This window comes from Stegostoma tigrinum, chromosome 16 (assembly GCF_030684315.1).
Source record: "Stegostoma tigrinum isolate sSteTig4 chromosome 16, sSteTig4.hap1, whole genome shotgun sequence".
In the NCBI taxonomy this organism is placed as follows: Eukaryota; Metazoa; Chordata; class Chondrichthyes; order Orectolobiformes; family Stegostomatidae; genus Stegostoma; species Stegostoma tigrinum.
Window position 1 is genome coordinate 15590063 of NC_081369.1, and position 24247 is coordinate 15614309.

The 24247-nt window shown below is 42.0% G+C and overlaps 1 protein-coding gene across 1 annotated transcript in view; it reads left to right on the forward strand.

The window, feature by feature from the left end:
* Positions 1-24247, forward strand: part of nlrc5 (NLR family, CARD domain containing 5) — a 154917-nt gene that overhangs the window by 87861 nt on the left and 42809 nt on the right. Inside the window, exons 26-38 of the mRNA XM_059651545.1 lie at positions 2252-2296; positions 3731-3781; positions 4214-4297; positions 4898-4981; positions 5997-6086; positions 7097-7159; positions 10743-10826; positions 13867-13950; positions 15196-15279; positions 16776-16859; positions 19436-19501; positions 23149-23196; positions 23390-23473. Coding sequence (XP_059507528.1) covers positions 2252-2296; positions 3731-3781; positions 4214-4297; positions 4898-4981; positions 5997-6086; positions 7097-7159; positions 10743-10826; positions 13867-13950; positions 15196-15279; positions 16776-16859; positions 19436-19501; positions 23149-23196; positions 23390-23473 — 951 coding nt within the window. The remainder of the gene's footprint in view (positions 1-2251; positions 2297-3730; positions 3782-4213; positions 4298-4897; positions 4982-5996; positions 6087-7096; positions 7160-10742; positions 10827-13866; positions 13951-15195; positions 15280-16775; positions 16860-19435; positions 19502-23148; positions 23197-23389; positions 23474-24247) is intronic.

The following is a 24247-nucleotide window of genomic DNA, read 5'->3' on the forward strand; positions in this document are numbered from 1 at the left end:
TCGAATTGGCCATCTCAGCTGTCACTGTTCCTGAAGGCCATTAGATATCTACCTCCCAATATCATGTAGATGAGGATTTGGGGGAGGATGGGGCAAAATCAGAGTAGAAGTAGGAACATGGAAACAGGAGAAGGCCAATTGGAAACTTTTTCCTGTTCCCCATGTGACCAGATCATGGCTGATCTATATATTAACCTCAATTTCCCACCTTGATTCAATAATCCTTAGCAGCCATACAGAACATAAGTTTCTCAATCTCAGCTTTAAAGTTATCCGTTAGCATCTCCTCAAGAGCTTTTCAGAGATACTTCTGGAGTTCCAGTGAAATGTTTACATTTTTCCCAGTAACTGCTTCACGCCAACACAAACAGAAGGACCTGGCAGAACCACTGGGAGTCGCAATGTGAATAAGCAGTTCTCACATATTCCTTTATTTTTAGGCCCATTTTTGGTGGAGATTCCAGGCAGGGAAATGGGAATTAAGTCATGGAGCTACTGCTCCAGCTTCCCAGTACCTGCTGACGCTTCCAGAATTTTCTCTTGTTGGTGGCAATGGTGATAGTTGAATTGAGGGATGGCGAGTATAAATCATTTTTGTACGTTTCATCCTGAAACATCAGGAGGTTTTGTTGCATTCTGGAGTTCTGAGAATGAGCAAGAACTGGGGTGTTGAAGGTTGGGTGGAGGTGGGGAATGTGGGAGGTGTAAGGGAGCTGCAAAAAGACATTATTATCTTGCTTCACACAAGTTAATTAATGAAGTGATTAATTGCATAAGGAAATTAACAACACGTGAAAAGCATTCTTCAAAAATTTATTATCAGCAGCACTGCTGTGAGTATTTTAGTCTGTCTGGCTCGAGTAAATTTGCTGAGGTCAGACAAGGGAGGTCACACCATGCTCAAGAAAACTTGGTCCTGATGCAAATAGTTTACCATATATTGCAGTCTTTCCTGAAATTCCATACTATGCCAGTCATTCCCTTTATATGTGTTTTACTCGTTAATACGTGCACTTGATTTACTTCAAAACTGGGAATTAGTAAATAATATCAAGCAACATAATTTGGTCAAGGCCACTGAACCAAAATAGTTATTGATTTTGCAACTTACACGTTGAATCTTTTGATTGAATCCACAGCATGGAGTTGGTTCCTGGAGTCATTTCAGATTGGTTTAGATGAGATTATTTTAAATACCGTTATTATCCAGACAAGTAGGGTAGCAATTACATACCCTGCAAGATCCCACAAGGAACAGTCCAGCAAATCAGGATTACTCCATTTTTAGTGGTGAGGTTAGGGGAGCTTTCCTATTAATACAGTGTTACATGCCTTTAACATTCATCTGACATCTAGCAATAAGCCAGACGGTTACTTTTTAGGCTCCGCTTCAAAAGATGGTTTTTGCAGTGATGTTAGTCTCTGTAGTGATCTTAACCCCATCCCCTCATTCTTCAGTATCTCTTCCACATGCATGACAGTCACTCAGAAGATCTTTCTTTCTAATAGTGTCAACCTCAGTCAGATTCAAATGGAAAGGAGGTAGCATAAATAAATAAGTGATCAGAGATAATGGGAACTGCAGATGCTGGAGAATCCAAGATAACCAAGTGTGAAGCTGGATGAACACAGCAGGCCAAGCAGCATCTCAGGAGCACAAAAGCTGACGTTTCGGGCCTAGACCCTTCATCAGAGAGCTCTCTGATGAAGAGTCTAGGCCCGAAACGTCAGCTTTTGTGCTCCTGAGATGCTGCTTGGCCTGCTGTGTTCATCCAGCTTCACACTTGGTTAACATAAATAAATAAATTTGTTTAGGTCTTGAACTAATAAGGAGAAAGCAGTAAATTTAGTCTGTACATATGATGTTTAGAAATATTACTGTGATAAAGTAAAAATTTTTAATGATGAGCCAAATTTCTCACTATGTTCCAAACTGTTTCTTTCAATCATTGTACTGAATACAAGCCAGATCTGCTCTAGTAGCTTCATATAGGGTAGCCAGGAATTCACTTGTATTACCACAGTACCTCCAGCAGTAGACTGACAGAAACATTGGAGAAACAGTTCAAGCTAGGAGGGTCCTGTGTACTTTCAGAGACAGTAAACTTGTGAGGACAGATGTGTACCCTACTTAATAATCCAGCCCCAAACCCTTCCTCCCTGACCAAGTACTGCAATAATAACTGAGCGCTGTCCTCATGTACAAGAGAGAAACAAAGCCACAACATCTCGGCTTTTTTTTCTGTTACAGAGCGAGTGGGAGAGCCTCAGTAAGACTCAAGAAGAATGTTTACAGGTAATTTATTTTCAATACTTCATTTTCTCTCTCACAAACACACAGACACAAGCATGCACACACATGTGCACACTGACTATACGTCATTTTCTTCCTTCAGGTCACTTCCTAAAATTGACCTTTTTGACCCAAAGCAAGCACAACCGAGCAGTGAACAAATAGGGCAGCAAACTGTAAGAGGTGGCAAAAAAAAATGAACTATGCATCTATATCTTTTTTTTTAGTACACAAACAGGCTTCAGCACTGTGCATGAATGATCCATGTCCCCCCAGGTACTGAAATACAAATAGCTTTCTATATATTTACACTGCAGTCTTTCCTAAAATTCCATATTATATTACTCATTCACTTATGTGTTTTACAAAGCTATACATTAATACGATTTACTTCAAAACTACAAACTAGTAAATAATGTTAAACAGCATAATTTAGCCTAGGCTACTGTACCAAAATTATTATTGAATGTGTAAATTACACATAAATTACAGTAATTGGTGCCAGAGTGTAATATGTGGTTGAAGTCCCACTTTATTGTAATAATGCACCTGCAAAGCACCTTGGGATTTGTACTATTTGAAGCCTTCACTTAGGCCTTTGTATTTTTCTTTGGTATCTAAGGTTTGCTGGAACTTTTAATAATACTTTCTTCATGTTAATCGATCATAGTTAGCAGCGCAAAAACAAAGCTCAGCAGGTCCAGCAGCATATGTGAAGACAAAATCCGAGCTAGCATTTTGGGTCCGGTGGCCCTTCCTCAGAGCTGTTCTGAGGAAGGGTCACCAGACCCATAACGTTAACTCGGCTTTTTTACTTTACAGATGCTGCTGGACCTGCTGAGCTTTTCCAGCAACTTTTTTGTATTTGTGTTGAAAAGCTCTGATTCCATTACCTCCTCCAGTGCAATCGGTTTAAATCTTTCAATATTTTATTAGAAAACAGAGTGGATGAACTAAAAATACGGAGACCAGAAGTGGCTAGAAAAGCTCAGCTGGCCTGACAGCATCTATGAAGAAGAAATCAGAGTTAATGTTTCAGGTCCAGTGACCCTTTCTCAGAACTTTGCCCAGGTTCTGAGGAAGGGTCGCTCGTTCTGGAATGTTAACTCTGATTTTTTCTTCACAGATGCTGCCAGACCTGCTGAGCTTTTCCAGCAACTTCTGCTTTTGTTCCTGATTTAGAGTGTCCGCAGCCCTGTCATTTTTTATAGATATGAATAAACCAGTATAAAGGTGTTGCCAGTTGTCTCCTACAATAGACACGAGCTGATATTTAACATATGTTTGCGATAGAGGAGTTGCTATTACTGCTCTGTATCTCATACCCCTTTAGTGTTTTGTTGCATGAGATCCCACTGCTGCAGAGTTAGCAACAACCCCATTTGTATGAGTTCCTTGTTCCCTGTTAATAGTCTCCCTTTTCTTTTCTTTTTGCAGACTTGGAGGGAATGGGAAGAAACCAGAGCCTCCACCCTCACGGGTTCTCAGGTGATCATTGAATCCCTTCAGAGTGGAAACGGGCCATTCAGCCCATTGAATCCATACCAACCCTACAAAGAGCATCCCACCCTGACCCACACCCTCTACCCTATCCTCATAATCCGACATGTCCCATGGCTAATCCACCTAACCTGCACACTGTGGACAATTAGCATGGCCAATCCAACTAATCTGTGCATGTCTTTGGAGTGGGGGAGGAAACCGGAGCACCCAGAGGAAACCCACACATACAGGGGGAGAATGTGCAAACTCCACATAGACAGTTGCCCGAGGTTGGAATCGCCAGGTGAACCCTGGTGCTGTGAGGCAGCAGTGCTAACCACTGAGCCGTCGTACTGCCCTAAATCCTTCACCTTGTTCTGTTGGCTGGTGCTTTAATTCACATCACAGAAAAGTGAGTATTGTTCCTTGTTTTCCAAGTCTGAAAGAGTGTAACCTGTGCAAGAGGAGTGTGGAAAGTCTATTCAAGATTCTCAAACACAGCAAGAACCTGACTGAGCTGGAGTAAGTACATTGTTGAGCAGAACTGTGTTTGACTATGTGAAGCACAACACTTGGCTGGAATTCAAGATAATGGGAACTGCAGATTCTGGAGATCCAAGATAACAAAGTGTGGAGCTGGATGAACACAGCAGGCCAAGCAGCATCTCAGGAGCACAAAAGCTGATGTTTCGGGCCTAGACTCTTCATCAGAGACTGTGATGAAGGGTCTAGGCCCGAAACGTCAGCTTTTGTGCTCCTGAGATGCTGCTTGGCCTGCTGTGTTCATCCAACTCCACACTTTGTTAACTTGGCTGGAATTGTTTAGTCACCCTAGTTAGCATTCCTTTACATGCCTTGTGTCATGGGAAGTGAGTGTCTTTTGTCTGGTTAACAAGATACAATCATGAACATTCCTTGCAATGTCTGAAGTTTGTATGTGCAGTTTCATTGGTGCAGAACACACTTTTAGTTTGGTGCTCGAGTGCAAACAGGCAAAATATAATCTTCAAATGTTCAATCATAGCCTCGTCCAGAGTCAAACTTTAGGGAAGTTTTATAAATGGCCTAACAAAATGCCAATGTAACTCTCCTATAAAATTCTGTTCTATTGATCATTTTCAGCCTATCCTGCAATTTACTTGGAGATGAAGGATTGCAGTGTTTGCAAGATTCCTTACCAAAGCTGCAAGTTTTAAAAGTAATCAAGTGAGTATTTATTTGCTTTAATTACACTGAAATCAAAGGATCTTAAAGATGAAGGTTATTTTTAGAAAGAATCTTTAATTCATATTATAAAAACAAAACAGTAACTATGCTCTCTCCACGGATGCTGCCAGGTCAGCTGAGTTTCTCCAGCAATTTCTGAATTTGTTCTTTAAATCATCTTCCTATCCCACCATCAATTTGAATTGCAATTCCCTAAATAAGAGTGATTCTTACAATGACATTACAGTATTGAAATGTAACAGAGCAACGGTCACTTCACTTTTTGCTTGGTACTATATGTAAGGAGAATCAGGGGATCAAGCATTATGAAATGCTATAAAGAAAGGTTGTTATAACTGAGTTAACTGTGCTCTGAACTATCTTCTTGTCTAATATATTCTGTCTGATCAACAGCCACTGCTGACTAGGAAGCTCTCTTACCCAAACACTGCATTATAACCAGACTATTGTTGAAGTCAGGTTGTAACATTTCAAATCAGCTTGTTGCCTGGACCATGAAAATAATGTGATTGAATCTCCACTCTCAATGTTATGCTCTGTCATTGCTGCCCACTGTAGATGCTACCGACTATAGAACAAGCCCCGGGTAAACCCAATGCTAAATTGATCCAGCCCTCTGCAGATTTTGCCTGTTGTAGACCTTTTACTTTGTGGAAATAGAAGTAGGACAGGCCACCTGCAATGTCATTTTATGCTAGAGATCAAATTAAAAATACACTCCAGCGTTTCCTCCCAGATCATTCCAATAGGCTCGCTGGAATGGTCAGACAAAAGCTCGGCTACTTAGCAAATGCTGTTACTGCCATTAGTGAATACAGCCAATCATTACTTCAAGAACTGCAAACAATGTCTGTATTCTTGCAGTTTGTGTTCAACAAAAGAAATTAGGTTAGCTGTATGGTCTATCGGATTTTCTTCCTTGTAGTCTATAGTTGACGCAATAAGTTGGCACAATTTTGCTAAAAACTGTGTTTTATGACTGATCTGGCTGCAGTGTGAGCAACAACAGAATCTCTCCAGCTGGTGTTCTATGCCTGGTGGAATCTCTCCATACCTGCAGTAACGTGACAGAGATTGAAGTGAGGTAAGTACTCAGTCATCATCTTTTTAATTAAGACTTGGTTTGCTCGTTCTTCCTCCATTCTTGATTACAGTATCACTCCTGGGAGATCAGAAGTCATGGTCTGAGCATCATGAAATGGAGCTCCTTGCACCAGCTTTTGTTTTCTAACCTGTCTTTTTTGTCAGTTTATAAATGTATATTTAACGTAGAAAAGTACAAATATGTCAATCGATAGAAATCTGGCAGGTAGATTTCAATATGAATAACTGTCAGCTAGTGTACACACGAACAGGAAAGGACAAACCTTTTATCTAGCAGAAAAGAGATCTGTTTTAATTTGGTTAGTGGAAATCTGACATTGGGCTAAAACGAACTTACTATTTTTGCACAGAGTTACCTAACAGATACACGGTCAAGTGATTCTGTTATGGGGCCTATTGGTAAAGGTCAAGCAAGAACACAAATTGGGTATGACGTAAATCTTTGGACTAAGACAAAGTGCATTCTGTACTGGGATGTATTTGCAGGCTGTGGGTCCACAAATCAAAAAGAATTATAAAGACATGTACAGATAAATTGATTTTTCCTCTGTCTTCAAAAGCCCACGTGGCACCTTTAATTAGGCAGGAACCTGGCTCTATGCCAGTTAAGAGGGTGCTGCTGGTAGAAACCTCATTAGTGAGTAAACATAAAACCGCAACACCAATATGTAAAGTCATACGGTCTCATTGAAACATGGCAGTGGACTGAGCATTCATTGAGCCCAGGATTTAGCAAGGTGCTATCTTGTGAAAATGAAGAATTCCATAGAAGAAATCCATACAACTACAGCAGTTCAGTGTGTTGGAACTTGATACAATAAAATGGGTGGGCCATCAGGTGCTCAACTTGGATCCAGTTCTACTGGGATTTAGGCTGCATGTAAAGATCTGCCTGAGGTCACATCTTACAGTAATTCCTTTATTCAGTTCTGTGGGTGGCACTTTTTAACAGGAATGATGTTTATTTGATGGCTTTATTTGTTTGCATAGCTTGGCTCCACCTGGAAGATCCCTAATAAAGTTTGCAAGGAAATGTGAAAAGAAAGTGTGTAGGTGAGTCAGTTCTTTAATTATGTGTGTGTTGTGTTTCTTGTGCCATCATTGTAGTTAGTGATTAGGTTCCCAAATTGGCTGAGATGGCCCAGTTTTTGTTCTCGGTTGAGAGTGCAGATCCGGGAGAAGTCCTAGTTCTGCAAACCTCACCTTTGTAAATGACTGCCCAAACTACCAGTTCTCAGTTAGGAGTTGGTGGGCTGGATTACCAGTCAAACTAGTTGTCCTTGGAGGACCCTAGGTGGCTGTCTGCTTCCTGAAGAGGGTAGGATGGAAAGCTTGCCTGGGGCCTCTGACACACATGCAAAGTTTAAAATTAGTCTTTAACAAAACACATTCCTCCTAATCTCATTGCCTCACTCTCCATGTCCCATCACACGAATCTAGTGCATGCACCCATGACTATGTCCGCTCCAATCTCCTGTACCATCCTAATCCTATCTGTGCCAACTAATGTCTGTGGTCACAATTCTATTTGTGCCACTCTATGCCCATCTCCCATGGCTCCTCATACCCAAATGTCCCCAACCATCCCCATGGTAGCCCTTATGCCAACACAGATTCCACCCATCACCCTTTTCCTTTCCTCTCTTTGCCAACTGATGTATTATCCAGAATGGACATTAATCAGGAGGCATAATAACAGAAAATAAAGTTACCATTCTGTTGATTATATCATAGGTGGAGGGGAGGGTAGGTCTGGATGGGATGCTCTTTGCAGGATTGGTAAGGACTCGATGGGCTGAATGGGCCACACTGTAGGGGTTGGTATATGTAGACCCACTGAGCTACGAGGAAGGAAGCTCCAGAATTATAACGCAGATATAGTGAAGGACCAATGATAGTTTTCAAATCAAGATGTGCACCTGTAAGCAACATGCGGTTGGTGGTGTTCCCATATATTGGCCAGCCTCATCCTTCGAGGTGGTAGAGTCCATGGGTTTGAAAGGTTCTGTCTAAGGAGCCTTGGTGAGCTCTTGCAGTGCACCTTGCACTGTGTGTCCCTGGTGGAGGGAGTGAATGTTGAAGGCATTTGACGAGGTTCCAGTCGAGTTAATTTCTTTGTCCTCAATTGTGTTGTTTTTTTTTGAGTATTGTTGAAGCTGCACTTATCCAGGCAAGTGAGGAGGATTCTACCACATATCTTGGGCAGGTTTTGAGGAGTCAGGGTGTGAGTAACTCATCATGGGAGTCCCAGTCTCTGAACTGCTCTTGTACCTACAATTATTACATTGCTGGGCCAGTTCTGTTTTTGGTCAACAGGAACATGTTTCAAGACTTCTTGAACTTTTTGACAAGTTGACACTTGTTAGAAGCACTTGACAAGCTGAACACTTCCGCTAGGTTTATGGACTTGTAACACACTATCTTCTTCTCAGTCAGCTGTCCCAAAGGGCACCTAGCCATTGTCATCTCACCAAGGATCTCACACTCACACCTCCTAGGTATACTGCAACTATATCCATGGAGGCATGTTAACTCTGTGAAAGGGAACTTTGAATATCCTGAATAAATACAGAGATCACACCTGCTCTCTCCTGGTCTAATCTCCACACACTGAGTTCCACACTCCAGAAATTCTGAAATCCCATTTCAGTGGAGACATTTAAGTGCTACAACAAGATGAATAATCTGTCAGCATATCTACCACTATCTGTTCAATGCTTCCTGCTCCTACGAACGTGAATTGACATTGCAAATTTGCAGTTGCAGAGGACCATTGCACAAGTGGTTAAATGCCAGGCATTTTCATCATCTGCCTCAATGGCATGACATTGCAGCTACAACAATATGGACATCACTGTTCTGTCTGTCAGGGTACACACTTAAGATATAAAAGGAGCTATAAAACTCAGCTGCTCACGTGCCAGCATTCATCATAACCAGGAGATTGTGTACATAGCTTTTCGGCAAAGGCTTGCATGGGACAAGTACACATCCATAAAAGTTAGCCTTGTGAGTTCCACTTTGCTTGCCCTTATCGCAGGCTTATGGTGTCAGCTAATGTGGCTGCCTCACTGGGGCAGGCTTGTTGGCCTGGCCAGGCTTTAGCCCTAACACTATAAGCGTTTACCCACAACAAGGCCAACTGCATGTGGCTTTTCATGAACTGATCAATATGGAGAAGCTTCACCCCAACGCTATACACATTCATGCCACAGTGTGAGAAAGCAGTTTATCCTGGCTGGCTCTGTATATACACACACCGATATGTTTGTGAACACGCGTTTCCCATTTATGTCTAGCAAGGTCACGTCCATGAATGTAATCCCAGCAGGATGGGTATTAATGACTATATTCATGATAGGCTACCAATGAGAGCTGGGAAAGCCAGCTCTGTCTATGAGATTCTGAAAATTTAATAGCAAATCCTCAACTTCCCCATCAGAAACTGCGACCCAAATGAGTTCCCCAGCTGGCTTTCTGAAAACTCCAGGCAGGCGCAGAGAATTTCACACATGGTTTCCATTCAGGCCAGGCAATTGTCAAGCTATGAGGTGTGAGTATCACCCATTCGCACACCGTTGTGATCAAATCGAGCCTTTTCACACTTAGGGTCTGGATTTCATCACTGTATATGGAAAGTCTGCAGCAGCTTATGGAAACCAGTTTCTTAAATTATTTGGAGAAGTTGCAGCCACTAACTACAGGAAGAGTCTTTAGCATTTTAATGATTTCCGAAGGATATGTCCATAAATGTTGTTTGCATTTTTTAATACATTTGCCAAGACGTGTCCAGCCATGGAGGTTATCTCAGGCATTCTTGTAGCTCCTTGTGTATTGCTGGTAAAGCTCACCCGATCTTTTTATTTTAAAGTAAAGTGTCATTTCATGTTTGTTCTTTATAAATCCAAATTGCATGAGGGTGACATCTCTTAAACTTGGTGCATTTGTTGGTAAAGAAGAGAGACCAAAAAAATAGACTGCAACCTTTCTTGAGCATTGTGAGCACTTTATTTCCTTGGTGGCTGGTGTTTATTAGATGAGCGTAAACATTTGATTTATATTTATTTGCATCTATGTGAGTGTATTAAAATGTTTGTGACAAAAGTTGGTGCATATGACTGACCTATAAGATCCCTCTTAACATCAGTGGACTGGACAGGTTTGTTTGGCTCTGCATAATTTCCTCCACTGGTCACTTCACGGATGCTAGCCCCTTCAGCAACGTGGTGTCCAGAAACATGTGCAGCAGATGCCATTTTGAAACTCTATGAACATTCTGTGATCCGACCAAAACACTAAAGATGTGAATTTGAGTGCAAGCTCATAACAAGGCATTAACTTTATCTGAGGGTTTGAAATGATTAAATTTCATTACTTTCCATTTGTTTTTGTCTATTTCATTTTACCCATAATATTCAAACCCTTATGTTTCGACTTACTGAGTTTTGTTTGCCCACTTTCAGTTCCTATTTTTGATTGTTATCTTTGCTGCTTTGTTTAGTTTGTAACTTGATACTTTTTAAAAAATAATGTGCTGCAGCTCTTTGTTTCAGTACTTCATTATGTTTCATATTATGATGAACTATTTTTATAATGATGACATGTTGCATTTCTCTTCCTCATGGGTTGTTCACAGTGTGAAGGAATGTAAATTTAAAGAGAGAGACCTGTTCAAATTCTTCTCCATTATTGAACGGTGCACCCATCTGATGGAACTGAAGTAAGTACAGTTTTGCTCTAACATGATGTGGAAGTCCTGTAAGTCCCAGAAATATGCTGTAACACATCCAAACAGGTTGATTAAAATAACCACAGTTGTTGCTTCAGGAAGTGACCTTTTCTTTTAAATTGCTCATGTATGTGTCATGCTAGCCAGGCCAGCATTCATTGCCCATACCAACTATGTTACGGTGGGTCTGGAGTCACATGTAAGCTCAATCAGGCAACGATAACATTTCCTTCCCAGATGGGCTTTCCCTGACAATCAGCAATGGTTTCCTGGTAATCATTAGACACTTAGTTCCAGTTATATTTTTAAGTTAATCTCAAATTCCAACACCCACCATAGCAGGAGTTGAACCCAGACGCCCAGAACATTACCTGGATTTCTGGTTTAATAGTTTAGCGAAAATACCGTGCAGCCATCACCTTAAAGAAAAAAGAGCAAAGGGCATTACAACACAGGAATAGGCCCTTCGGCCCACCGAGACTGCATTGCCATAAGATGCCTTTTTAAACCAGAAGACTTTGGTCTCTACATGGTCCATATCCCCTCTAGTCCCTCGCCCATTCATATCTCTGTCAAAGTGCCTGTTAAACATTGATATTATATCCATCTCCACCACTACCTGTGGCATTCCAGGCATTTACAAAAAAAAATTCCCCTTACATTTCCTTTAAACTTTTCCCTTTTTACTTAGGTCCCCTGGAATTGACATTTTCACCCTGGGCAAAGGACGCTGACTACCTATTCTATCCCATACTTCTCATAATTTTCTAAGCTTCTATCAGGTTGTCCCTCATCCTTTGATGTTCAAGTGATAACAAACTAAGTTTGACCAGTCTCTCCTTGTAGCTAATACCCTCCAAACCAGGCAACGTCCTGGGAAATCATTTCTGTACCCTCTGCAAAACTTCTCCATTCTTCTGGTAGTGTGGTAACCAGAACTGCATGCTATATTCCAAATGCAGCCTAACTAAAGTTCCACACAGCTGCAAAATGACTTAGCAATGTTTACACTCTACTCCCCGACTGATGAAGGCAAGCATGCCATATGCCTTCTTGATTATCTTATCCACTTGTGTTGCCACCTTCAAGGAATATGGGCTCGAATGCCTAGATATCTTTGTATGTTGATGTAACTAAGGGTCCTACCGTTCACTGTTTACTCCCTTCCTGCATTAGATGTTCCAAAATGATGAGTCTAGATTAAACGCCACCTGCCATTTTTCCATCCAAGCCTCAAGCCTATCCGTATTCTGCCGTACGCTCTTAAAATCTTCCTCAACGTCTGTAGTTCCCCTCATCTTTGTGTCATCCACAAACTTACTAATGACCCACATTCTCCTTCAAATCATTTATGTACAAACAACAGAGGTCCCAGCACTGATCTCTATGGAACACCGCTGGTTGCAGATCTTCAGTCAGAAAAGCACCCTTCCACTGTTACTGTCTCTTCTATGACCAAATCCATTTCTCTATCCATCTTGCTAGCCTGCCCTCATTGTCGCTTCCTGAAAAACCTCAATCACATTTGTGAGGCATGACCTTCCTTGAACAAAACCAGGATGTATATCCCTAATAAGTCCATAATTTTCCAAATGTGAGTAAATCCAGTCCCTAAAATAATCTTCTCCAATAATTTCCTCACCACTAAACAAGGGAACAGTGTTTGCTATTCTGCAGTCCTCTGGGACTTCTCCTGTGACTAAAGAAGTTACAAACATTTCATACATGGCCCCAGCAATGACCCTAAATCAGTACCAGCCTTCAGCTAATTTTATGGAATATAATAAAGGGTGCCTTGATTGTACAAGCAAATCCAGGTTGAATGACACTATGTGGACTCTCTCTACATAGTGAAGGAACGGGGACATATTTCCAAGTCAAGATGTTGAGTGGATTTGTAGAGGACGAGGGGACTACATTCAGGAGTTAGTGTTCCTATGTATCTGCTGCCCTTGTTCTACTAGGTGTCAGTGATCTTGAGTTTGAAAAGTGTAGTCTAAGGAGCTTTGGTGAAATTCTGAAGTGCATCTTGTAGATAGCTCATACTGCTACCACTGAGGGTTAGTGGTGGAGGGATTCTATATAGTGTTATTCAACTTGGTTTTATGGGATATGATGTTATATTGTTCAATGGCACAAAAGAATTAAACGCAGCACATTTACCTGTACATTATTCAAGCAGAAGACTGGGCTGTCTAAGCTCCATACTAATGTTGAGAAGTTCACAATGTAATCAAAAATTGGACTGTTTTGTCGTAAAAGAGGTGACCTGGCTGGGCTGATACTTAACATGCGATGTACATTGCTTTTCTGTGATAATTGAAAATAATCAGGGGAAATGAGAGCAGGATTCATGTTCCTCGAACGTTATAACAGCTAAAGCCAAAGCACACATAGTGGACTTGTTTCAGTAGGCTTTTCCTGACTATTTTTATTTCACTTGGTGACTGGAATTGCTGCTCTATCTTGCATTGTTTTGAAGATTTGGATGACCTCCACATGCAGTCCGTCTTGTGTCTGCATGTGCGGTGAAATCTAATGAGGCATATTCCTTTGACTATACCATATTGTTTGAGTGCTGGTTTGCAGCCTGGAATTCACAGAACTCAGTAAAGATTTTGCCATGCCTCCATTTCAACTGTAATTCGAGAAGAGCAGTTGGGAAGGCAGTTTGTTAGCTGTTGGGAAATGTTTATGTATGAAGGTGAGCTACTTGAGACAGTGTCAAACTGAACCTCCATGACCTGTCCGTCTTCCCTGGACTGACCTATCCCCTCCCTACCTCCCCACCTACACTCTCTCCACCTATCTTCTTTACTCTCCATCTTCGGTCCGCCTCCCCCTCTCTCCCTATTTATTCCAGTTCCCTCTCCCCGTCCCCCTCTCTGATGAAGGGTCTAGGCCCGAAACGTCAGCTTTTGTGCTCCTGAGATGCTGCTTGGCCTGCTGTGTTCATCCAGCCTCACATTTTATTATCTTGGAATTCTCCAGCATCTGCAGTTCCCATTATCTCTGTTAATTTTCCTTGTAGCCTGGCCTGCAATATGATGGGGGATGAGGGCCTACGCAATCTGGTGGAAGTCGTGACCAAACTCAAACACTTAAAGGAACTCAAGTGAGTGAAATACAAATGCAGCAGACACACAGTATAATCTCTGTAAGAGCACATGAATACCTAATTAAATCTGATTAATGGAATAGGAGGGTCCTTGTCAGACCAACATCTCTATTTTCCTGGCCAGCAGCACTGTTGAGACATTTGGACAGAATTTGACAGAGTTTGCTGGTAGGCAGTGAGGAGAGCAGAATGTATTTGTGTCATTAAGTGGCAGCTACTGTATTCATCTGGTGAAAATGTCCAAAAGGAACTTTACCTGCTTTATAAATAGATACCCACAAAACAATGGACAAAGTTTTCTGTCCATCTCAGAGACAAGCTTAAAGGCAGGGGCGCTGACTGTTTGATAGGTGGGATGGCACTAGGGGTGTGTGCTCCCTCCTCTGAGGACAACTGAGGCTCATAACTGGCCTCTTAAGGGTTTTATCCCACTACAGCTAGAACTTTATAAGTGGTCAATGTAACTCACAGAGTCATACAGTGTGGAAGCAGACCCTTTGGTCTAACATGCCCAGTTTCCTAAACTGAGCTAGCCCCACTTGCCTGTGTGTGGCCCATATCCCTCTAAACCTTTTCTATTCATGTACCTGTCCAAATGTCTTTTAAACATTGCAACTGTACCTGCATCTACCACATCTTCTGGCAGTTCATTCCACTACACACCCTGTTCTGGTTGAGAAAGCTGCCTCAGACCACAGAGCAAGTCCTATTTAAGGCTTGTCTGCTGCACAGAGCAGGGGATGGACAGGGGGTGAGTTCCACCTTCTCAGGCATTCTGTGCTGATTGAGGGGCCCGGCAATGGGTAAGAGGATCCTTGAAGGAAGCTCCCGTCTTTGGTCACAATCCTTCCCTTTGAACCACATCATCCCTCTCACTGGCTCCACTCCATACAGCCTGCAGCCTGCCCCACTTTCCTGTTTCCCAGGATTCCAGCATCAATTCCTGGTGAAGGGCCCCAGCGCAGTGCCAGCAGTGGCCACCACTCCTCCAATTAGGCAGAGCTCTGAGGGTGAGATCTGCTCAGGGTTTAACCCCAATGTGGGGGGGGGGGGGGGGGGGAGGGGTGTAGATTAGAGAGAGGGATGCGGACGACACTGCCCGGCTAAATGCCTGGTTCTTCCAAAACTTTGTCACAACTCCTGAAAACCTTCGTTACGTAGATCCCACTGCTGTTAGACAGTTAGTAATCCTTCACTTTCCGGGAAATATAAAACTTGGAATGTTGTTTTATATTTTTCCAGCCTACAGAGGAATGGAATTTCTCTTGCTGCTATGGAGAGTCTGTTGGTGTCGCTGCAGGATTTTCCAAAAGCATTAACAGTCAGGTAAGAGTGTTGCTGCTGGAGGTGAAAGGAATGACGTAAAGTTCTTTTTTCTAAATTATTTCTATTCCAAACTGCACTGTCTTTGCTACTTCAGCTTTGATGTCTGTCAATAATTCTGTCTTATGGTAATTGTCACCGGACTCTCAAGGCTCCTGCTTGTGAATTATCAAGGGGACCTTGCTTTGCTCTTTTTACACCACTTAGAAACCAGTCACTTTCAACAAAGACTTTAGGAATTTCAATTCAAGGCCCCAGATTGACTCCAGGGGCATAATTTTCTCTGTGGGCACCTTCCATTAGGTACAAATGGGGGAAAGTCCATCTCCTTGGGAAACAGAGTGTGATTTTTCACATACTGACCAATTAGTAGCCAGAGGGAAAACTCACTGTCGGTAGAGCTGGGGAGCTACAACAAGTCTAGAATCAAAAATGGCATTTGGAACTGGGTCACCTTTATAGGCTGAGTAGGTTAGATGGAGTGGAGAGGAGCTATGGTGCAGAAGCCACCACAGGGCTGCCTGTGGCTGTTGTTTAGCTAAATCCAGAGAGGCAGGGAGGACCTTTAAGCATGCTGCCCCACTCCCTCTCTGCTCCAGCAACCCCCTCAAAACCCGATCAGTCAACAAGAGGCTGCTACCAGGAGCTAACTGGTCCCTGATGCCTGCAGAACCCAACTGGACAATCTCATGTGATCAAATAGCTTATAAATTCAGGTATTTGTAGCTTGTTGAAGTGTAGCTCTTCTGCTCCTCTCCAATCCATCCTGCCTCTGAGAAAAACGCCAAGGTATAGAATCGATCCAAGCTGATGGCATCAGCTTTTTGTCTCCTTGGTTCTGAGTGTTGACTGAGGCTAAAATTTCTTGCCTCTTTCTGTTCTCCCTCCTGTAGGAAGGATGTTATGAAACTTGAAAGGGTTCAGAAAAGATTTACAAGAATGGAGCTATGGTTTGATCTATGGGGAGAGGCTGAAAGAGGCTGGTGCTATATTCCCTGGAGCATCAGAGGCTGTGAGGGGACCTTATAGAAGTTTATATAATCATGAGAGGCTTGGACAGGGTGAATAGCCCTGGTTTGGGGGAGCCCAAAACCAGAGGGCATGGGTTAAGGAGAGAGAGAAAATATTTAAAAGGGACCTAAAGGGCAACTTTTTCACACAGAGGGTGGGGTGTGTATGGAATGAGCTGCAAGAGAAAGTGGTGGAGGCTGGTTTAGTTACAACATTTAAAAGGCATCTGATAGGTATATCAATATGAAGGGTTTAGAGGGATCGGGGCCAAATGCTGGCAAATGGGACTGGATTAATTTAGGATATTTGGTCGGCACGGATGAGTTGGACCAAAGGGTCTGTTTCTGAACTGTACAGCTCTATGACCCTATGGTCACATAAGAATCTGTAATATTGAAGTTAAAACATTGATGTCAGTAGTGCTAATTTTGATTTTTCAGGTTTCAAGAGTGGCAGATATATGGTGAAGATTTTGGTTTGTTTTTCAGGTTTGAGGAGTGGTGGATAGATGGTGAAAATGCTGCCGATCTTGTGCAATGTGCCTGTAGCCATTTGAACGTTGCAGACATTGGGTCAGTAAGAATGAGTCAAAAGAAACTGCCTATTCTATCAATTGCCTCGTTTAAATTTGTTATTGTCATTAAATCAATATTTATTTGCGTGTTAAAGTTTAAGATTTATTGCTTGGCATTGAAGTGAACAATGCTAGAAAATGGAACCCTATATACCTAAATCCTAGATAACAAGGTGTGGAGCTGGAGGAACACAACAGGCCAAGCACATCAGAGGAGGAGGAACGCTGGTGTTTTGGGCCTAGTCCCTTCTTCAGAAATGAAGAATTGGCCTGCTTGGCCTGCTGTGTTCATCCAGCTCTACACCTTGTTATCTCAGATTCTCCAGCACCTGCAGTTCCTATTATCTCTAAATCCTGCTTTTTAACTTTAATCCCTTGGGCAAGATGAAGGAGTTAAGTTTGGATGCCCATCACCTTGCCCCTGTTTTGCATTGCTTCCATTAAAGTAAATGGATCCAATTTTAATGTCATATAACCAACTGGGTTTTTATGTAAGTTAAGTTAAATTCCAGCCCAGTGCAAAGTCAGGATGGTTGTAAATCAGGTTTCCACACATAGATAGGGAAAGACCAAGCAGTCAGTCAAGCATGTCCCACACTTGTGTTGCCTGGAGAATCATGACCACTTCCTACATCCCAATAGCCATTCGGTCTCCTGGGAGAGGGAAAGAAACAGGGCCAGAAGGGAGAAGAAAAAGCTCTGGTAATTTTATATGAATGGACCGCATCCTCACCTTGTCAGAGTAAGCAATTCAGATCAAATAGAGTTTATGGTCAGTTTTGGGGGGCGGGGAGGGGGGGTGCAAATGAATGAAACCCTGTTCCAAAGTGTCTCAATTTTCAGATTCAAATTGTGCTTCTCAAAAAGTGTAATGAACAATATTGAATCTTCCACCTATTTTATATCACCCCTGACTGGATATCACATCAGGATGGATGTTATAATGTATAGCTGATCAAATACTGGCCTGTTTTACAATATTGCTTAAGGCCAAAGCAACCGCAATATTACTCAAGCTTGCATTAGATTGCACTATAAGGCATATCTTTATCTAGACTTTCAAAATATTTAGGTTTTTTTGCAAAAAGCACCCCTGTATTAGTAAATTGTGCTGACACTATTTCTTCCCCCGCACCCCCCCCACCAAAAAAAAACTAAATAGTTCAGGTAACAAGAAAGACTTGAAGACCATGTTAGGCTTCACTTTAAAAAAATCTGACCGATTTGGTCATAATGGATAGGCTGTTAGTGCAATGACACTCTTGTCTCTTCCCGATGTAACTATACAGTTACTAGCCATGTAATCTGCAGTGAGAACTTCCACACTGCAAATGTGAAGGAGAACGTGAAAGTGTAGTCTTTGACGGGAGAATCTCACCTTTTCCAGGAATGGTATCATTGGACAACAGATGGATCACAGCATTTAGGAAATGGTTTGGTTTCACCCGTCTGTGACACTTGAGGTTTCCTTAGTGATCTAAGGAAACTTGAAATGAGAGATAAAAGAAAGTTAAACTGTCTGAAACTTCTTTATCCTATCACCACCTGTACAGCATGGGTGTGTGATTGCCTTGATGTGGGATCCACCATGTGCACATTGAGTGGCAGATTCACCACAAACAGCTGTCCTTGGAAAACATCTTGTGTGTGCACTGTCATTAAAAATGCCTAAAGCATCCGTCTTTCTTTACCGTCCAGATGTTTTTTTCTTGGAAACTGTGGGGTTTTGGACAATTGGCCAATCAAGGACCTCCACTGCCGGCTCACCTGGCCAGGATCTTGGAGACAGGTCCATGCTGTTCAGCCCCTTGGGTTTACTGCACCATTCAGTTAGAATCTGGTTGATGTGCAGCTCAACTCCATTTCCCTGTATTGGCTTCAAATCTTTTGAAAGCCTTGGCTAATAAAAACCCATCAATCACAGCCTGGAAATTCTCCTGAAATCTATAATCCTTTGAGTGACGAGTTTGCACATTTCTGATAAATTTTGTGTGAGAAATTGCTTTCTGATTTCCTTCCTAAATTCTCCAGTCCAATTTTAAGATGGCCCAATGTAATTGATTTCCCACCAGAGAAAATAGTTTCTCTACATCCAACTTATCAAAGCATTTTAGCAATTTGGACACTTCAGTCAGATCACACCCTCAATCTCCTGTTCTCTCCGAAATACAAACCAAGGCAGCTTGGCTTCATAGTTTAATCATGTTTACCCTGCCAGGAGATGGCCATTCAACCTGTTTATGAACAGAATGTTGCCAATTGGAATCTCCTTTGCTGTCAGGCCCATGTGATATTTGTCGTTCCCATTGTGGTGATTCTGTGTTTCCCTGGTGACAATAACATCACGTAGAGGTTATAAAGGATATTGAAAGATAAGTCAGTGAAAGAGATGTTCCCAGGTGTTTACTGCTATTTGTTCACTAACTAACTATCACCTTAAGACTACCCGATATGGCTGACTTCCCATTGGCACTAGTTTCATTTCAGTCTCAAATTTCAGGAGCCCTATATAGGAACTTTAATAAGAAATGACTCAATTATTGATGCTGATGTCAATGAAAACTTATTTTGCAGTGTGAAGAACAGAACAGTTTCCATAACGCTGGTTGACAGTAGCTGGCGACTTGCTGATTATAACAGGTATGGAGCTCCGCCACATTGACTGAGAGTTGATTCAAAAGTGAGAGTCATATCTGTAACATGCAGTTGTATTATTTGTGTTTCTTTGCTGTTTGTTGCAATATGATCTCAGAAATATGTAAACTCAAAACATCCTAAAATATAAGCCAATAACTGCATATGCTGTTGGGATAAAAATGTTTCCTGACTGTTGGAGATAGTAAATGAGGATTTTGCTTTTCAGTCTGGTACTTATAACCAAATATCTTTGATCATGCCTGCACTCCCACCAACATTACTGTAGGAAGGAGTTCAGAATTGTTGTCTAAAGCTAATTCCCAATAACTATGGGTTGGGAGACTTAAATATATCTAAAGGAGAATAAAATGACTCTGAATTACAAGACATGACCACATTGTTGAAGCAGGAAAATACCTCTGTCATTGTCATTTTGCAGCATACTATTCAAGATACTTGCCCTTCACCCCAAGCACTTCATTTCAAAACAATAATTCTTCCATTTTGATAAGAACAGGAGAGCAAAACACTGATTTGTGAAGATATTCATGTGGGAAGTGAAGTTTAATGACATCATTCGCACTACTATCAACCAGGGGGTTACCATTGACCAGAAAGCTGAATTGAAACAACCATAAAAATACGGTGGGTACAAAAAGCAGGTCAAAAGCTTGGAATTTTGTACTGGGTAACTTAACTTCTGCCTCCCCGAAGCCTGTCCACCATCTATAAGACACAAGTCAGAACTGTGATAGAAATGCCCCACTTACCCTGAATGAGAGCAGTTCCAACAACACTCAGGAAGTTTGATACCATTTGGGACAAAGCAGCCCACATGTTTTGCCCCCTATCTACCACCATCAACATATATTCCCTTCAGTCATGGGTGTACAGTGGCAGCAGCGTGTACCGTTTACAAGATTCACTTCAGTATCCCACTAAAGGCTCACCTAGCAGGACATTACCACCCCTAAAACGACTTTATGGATTTGCACAGGAACACCATCACCTGCAAGTTGCCCTCCAACAGCAATCTGACCTCAGCTTTATCACAGTTCCTTCAGTGTTGTTGGACAAAAATCCAGGAACTCCCTTCCTACAGAATTGTTAGTATACCAACACCTCGAGGGCCGCAAAGGTCAAGAAAGAAGCTCACCACCATCTTTACGAGGGCGAATAGGGAGGGTCCAGCCGGTGACACCTGCATCCCATGATCAAACAAAATCCAACATAAATGATCTTATTTTTATTTATAATAAGGTTTATCAAAAAGACTGGGCAATTGAGGCCACTTAACATGCCATTGACATTCGACTCATGGCAGGGTGGGAGACTGTCCAGGCAGGATAAGAGTTAATCTCTCATTCAAAGGCACTTGATGCCTGATGAAGGGAGCTGGCATTGACAATTGAGTGGCCCTCTGAGATCCAACTCCTGCTTTTGCTGCTGATCCCCTTCCCCTGTGAGTGTCACTACACAACCCCCGCCGCCCCTCACTTACCTTTGGCCTGGGGTCTTCCCTTGTTGCTGGGCCACAGAGTGGGGGCGGGTGTTGTGCATAATTGGCATTACATTCATTAATTACTATCCTGCATCTCAAATTGACGTCATCTCCTTCCCCATTTCTCATAATGAACAATAGAGTTAAATGTGAGAAAGACGCATCTTACATCATCTGCTTCTGAGGAGATTTAAGCTGGCTTACTGTGTATTTTAAGAGGTGGAATAGTTCTTTTCATTTCACTTTTTAAATGTACTTGTCAACGTCCAATATTTGATCGTCCATTTATTATGGGTTCCCTCTCAGGTGAAGCTTGCTTTTATTCTCAGTATTCCTCTGGTCTTCAGGATTCAATGAGGAATTGTCTCCCAGGGTGGGCTGCAGTTTGAATTTAATATGCGATTCTGGTGGTAACAGTGATAATGCCCCTCCCCCTGCGTCAGAAGCTCCAGGCTCTCTCTGTCCCATACCTGGAGTTGTCTCCAATGGAAGTTGTGTTTGTAATATGACCAAGCAGGTTGATTACCAGCCTGCTCAACGCACCAGATAGCAGCCAGTAAGAGACGGGGAGTTTCTTGAACCCCCAGCCTGCAGAAGGCAGTGGCATAGCACTGAAACACCTTGGCCGTAAGCATGGACCTATCCAGTGGTAGACCATAGCCCAGCATTGAGAAACGAGGATGGGAAAGAAGATACATATGTGTAATCTGCTCTGAGCTTTTAGCATTGAAACAAACATGTGTCTGTATACAGTTTGGCCAAAACCCTGATGACAATTTTAGTGCCAGTGCCAAACAAAATGGGGATATGGTTTGTGAAAAAAAAGTGACGTGCATCCTGAGAAACATGTGCAGGATAAACTTTATCAGTTACAAAAATCGACAATAAAGACCAAATCACGTGGCCAGCCTTTTATTATCAGTTTTAATTCTAGGATTGATTTTAATGAGTGTCAGTCATGAAGTAATGCAGCCAGTGGACCTTCCGTCTTCAACCACAGCCCTTTGGAAGAAGCCTACCCCAATGAAAAATGCCACTGAGCGGACTGACCACAGTCCTTAAAGGAACTGAAGCTGGTTGTTTGTAACAATTCTTATTGTAACTGGCTCCACAAAAGTGCTGTCAGTTTACCGGCATCTGATTGTGTACCTACTTTATCATATTCACGATGACTGCTAAAAGGAGCTTCTCCCATCACAGTTCCCCAACACTGCTCACTTGTGGATGAACTAAGTATTGACTCATAGTGCTAGTTGTCTATGCTGCCAACATTTGCTGCTGGCAATCCTCCTTATTGATATTTGGAGAGCTACTGATACAAGTGGGTAAGGATGCCAACATGATGGAATTGGTAGAAGATAGTATGGGTCTTGATTAAACATTGAAGATTTATTTCATAGTACTTAACTAGTTATATTACTTTTAAAATACATGATTGTCTCTTGTCAGACATCAGGCTCAAGCTAAGAGCAGACAGACAATCTTTAGCTACATACTGTTAGCACTGTCATGACTCCAATGGGAAGAGTACAACAATAATTGAGCACGACTATTCCACAAGCCACCACAAATATGTAAATATTCAATTAAGCCACCAAGATGATCATTTTGCCTGACGGACTGCTTTTCAGAGCAAAATTAATTGATACCAGCTTTTATCATTAACAGCAAAATAACTCAATTTATTGTAAACAAACTCATTCTTTAACAAATGTATTTATTATTGTGTGACTTAATGTTACACCCCTTTTTTTGTCTTTTCACTCACACAGAGAAGGGTGAGTGATAGAGAGAGAGATGTTCCCTGTTTGCAGGCTTCTGGATACCTCTGGCAGCACTGTGTTCATAACAAAATGCAATCTGAAGTCACCAGGCAATCTTTTTCCTGGTGCCTGTACCTCTCATAATTTTATCGACCTCACAGCTCCGAAACGTAACCCCGTTTTGTGTAGCTGATGAATGCAGTTGCATGCAGGTGAGAAAGAAGCACAAGACTAAGGGCAGTACAGTTATACAGTCTGCATTTTACTGGACCACATTGTGCCTGGAAAAACACTTGGCTCACCAGTGTTATATATTTGCAGCGCATCTATTGTCTAGGGATATACAATAACCAAAACTGACCTGAGATCTTTCTGATCCCTTTCAGCACCAGAACAGACCCTGGAGCACAGCATCCTTCTCTGCAATCGATCAGGTGACCATTCCTTTTGATTTACTGTAAAGTGCGCTATTTGAATTCAAACAATATTTCGAGGATTTCAATTGTCATTTTTATACTCAATGCACCCGTAGTCAATCTGCAGAGGTTTAATGGAAAAGCATTATATTGTTTGTCTGTAACGTTCCCAAGTGTAAATAAATGTCTTTGTCCTTTTGCCAATTTTCAGTTTATACCAGTGTGGAATTGAGGCTCCCCAATTCCTTCGTCTCGCACCCTTAATTAAGCAGTGTCCACAACTACTGGAGCTCCAGTAAGTCTCCCATTTATACCTTTCCATGATGTATGTATGTGTGTGTGTGTGTGTGTGTGTGTGTGTGTGTGTGTGTGTGTGTGTGTGTGTGTGTGTGTGTGTGTGTGTGTGTGTGTGTGTGTGTGTGTGTGAGAGAGAGAGAGAGAGAGATTGTCACATGCTTGTATCCTGTGTCACAAACACACATTGCTCAGCTAAAAAAAGACTGAGAATCATGTTGTTTACCTTCTGCCAACCTGGTGGTCACGTCCTAACGGCAGCCCACAATTATTTCTGATCTTTTGCTTTGACGCTGCGTGGCTTCCTGAAGTGATTTATTTTCTGAAAGAGGCCAGTTCCAGTTGGTCTGAAGAAGGTTCCCTGGACCCGAAATGTTAACTCTGCTTTCTCTCCACAGATTCTGCCACACCTGCTGAGCTTTTCCAGCAATTTCTGTTTGTGTTTCTGACCTCCAACATCCACAGTGTTTTGTTTTGTTTTGCAGTTCTAATAGTTCTGCATTGTGCTTACAGATGGAGGCCTGAGTACCGTAAAACACCTCCTACTGCATACCTTCTGCAAATGTGTAGCAGGAGCTCTTAGTGTGTCTTCCCATGGATAAAGCTGTTCTGTTTTGTTTAGTTTTTCATAAAGAAAAAGGTAGAATCACAAAAGTCAATTTCCAAAAGCTAATAAAAATCCAGGGGCCTCTGAAAATTCCACTATGTGTATTGTGGTTTATTAATATAAAGCAGTGAGCCTAGCCATGGCCTCCTCATTATGGATAAGAAAGAA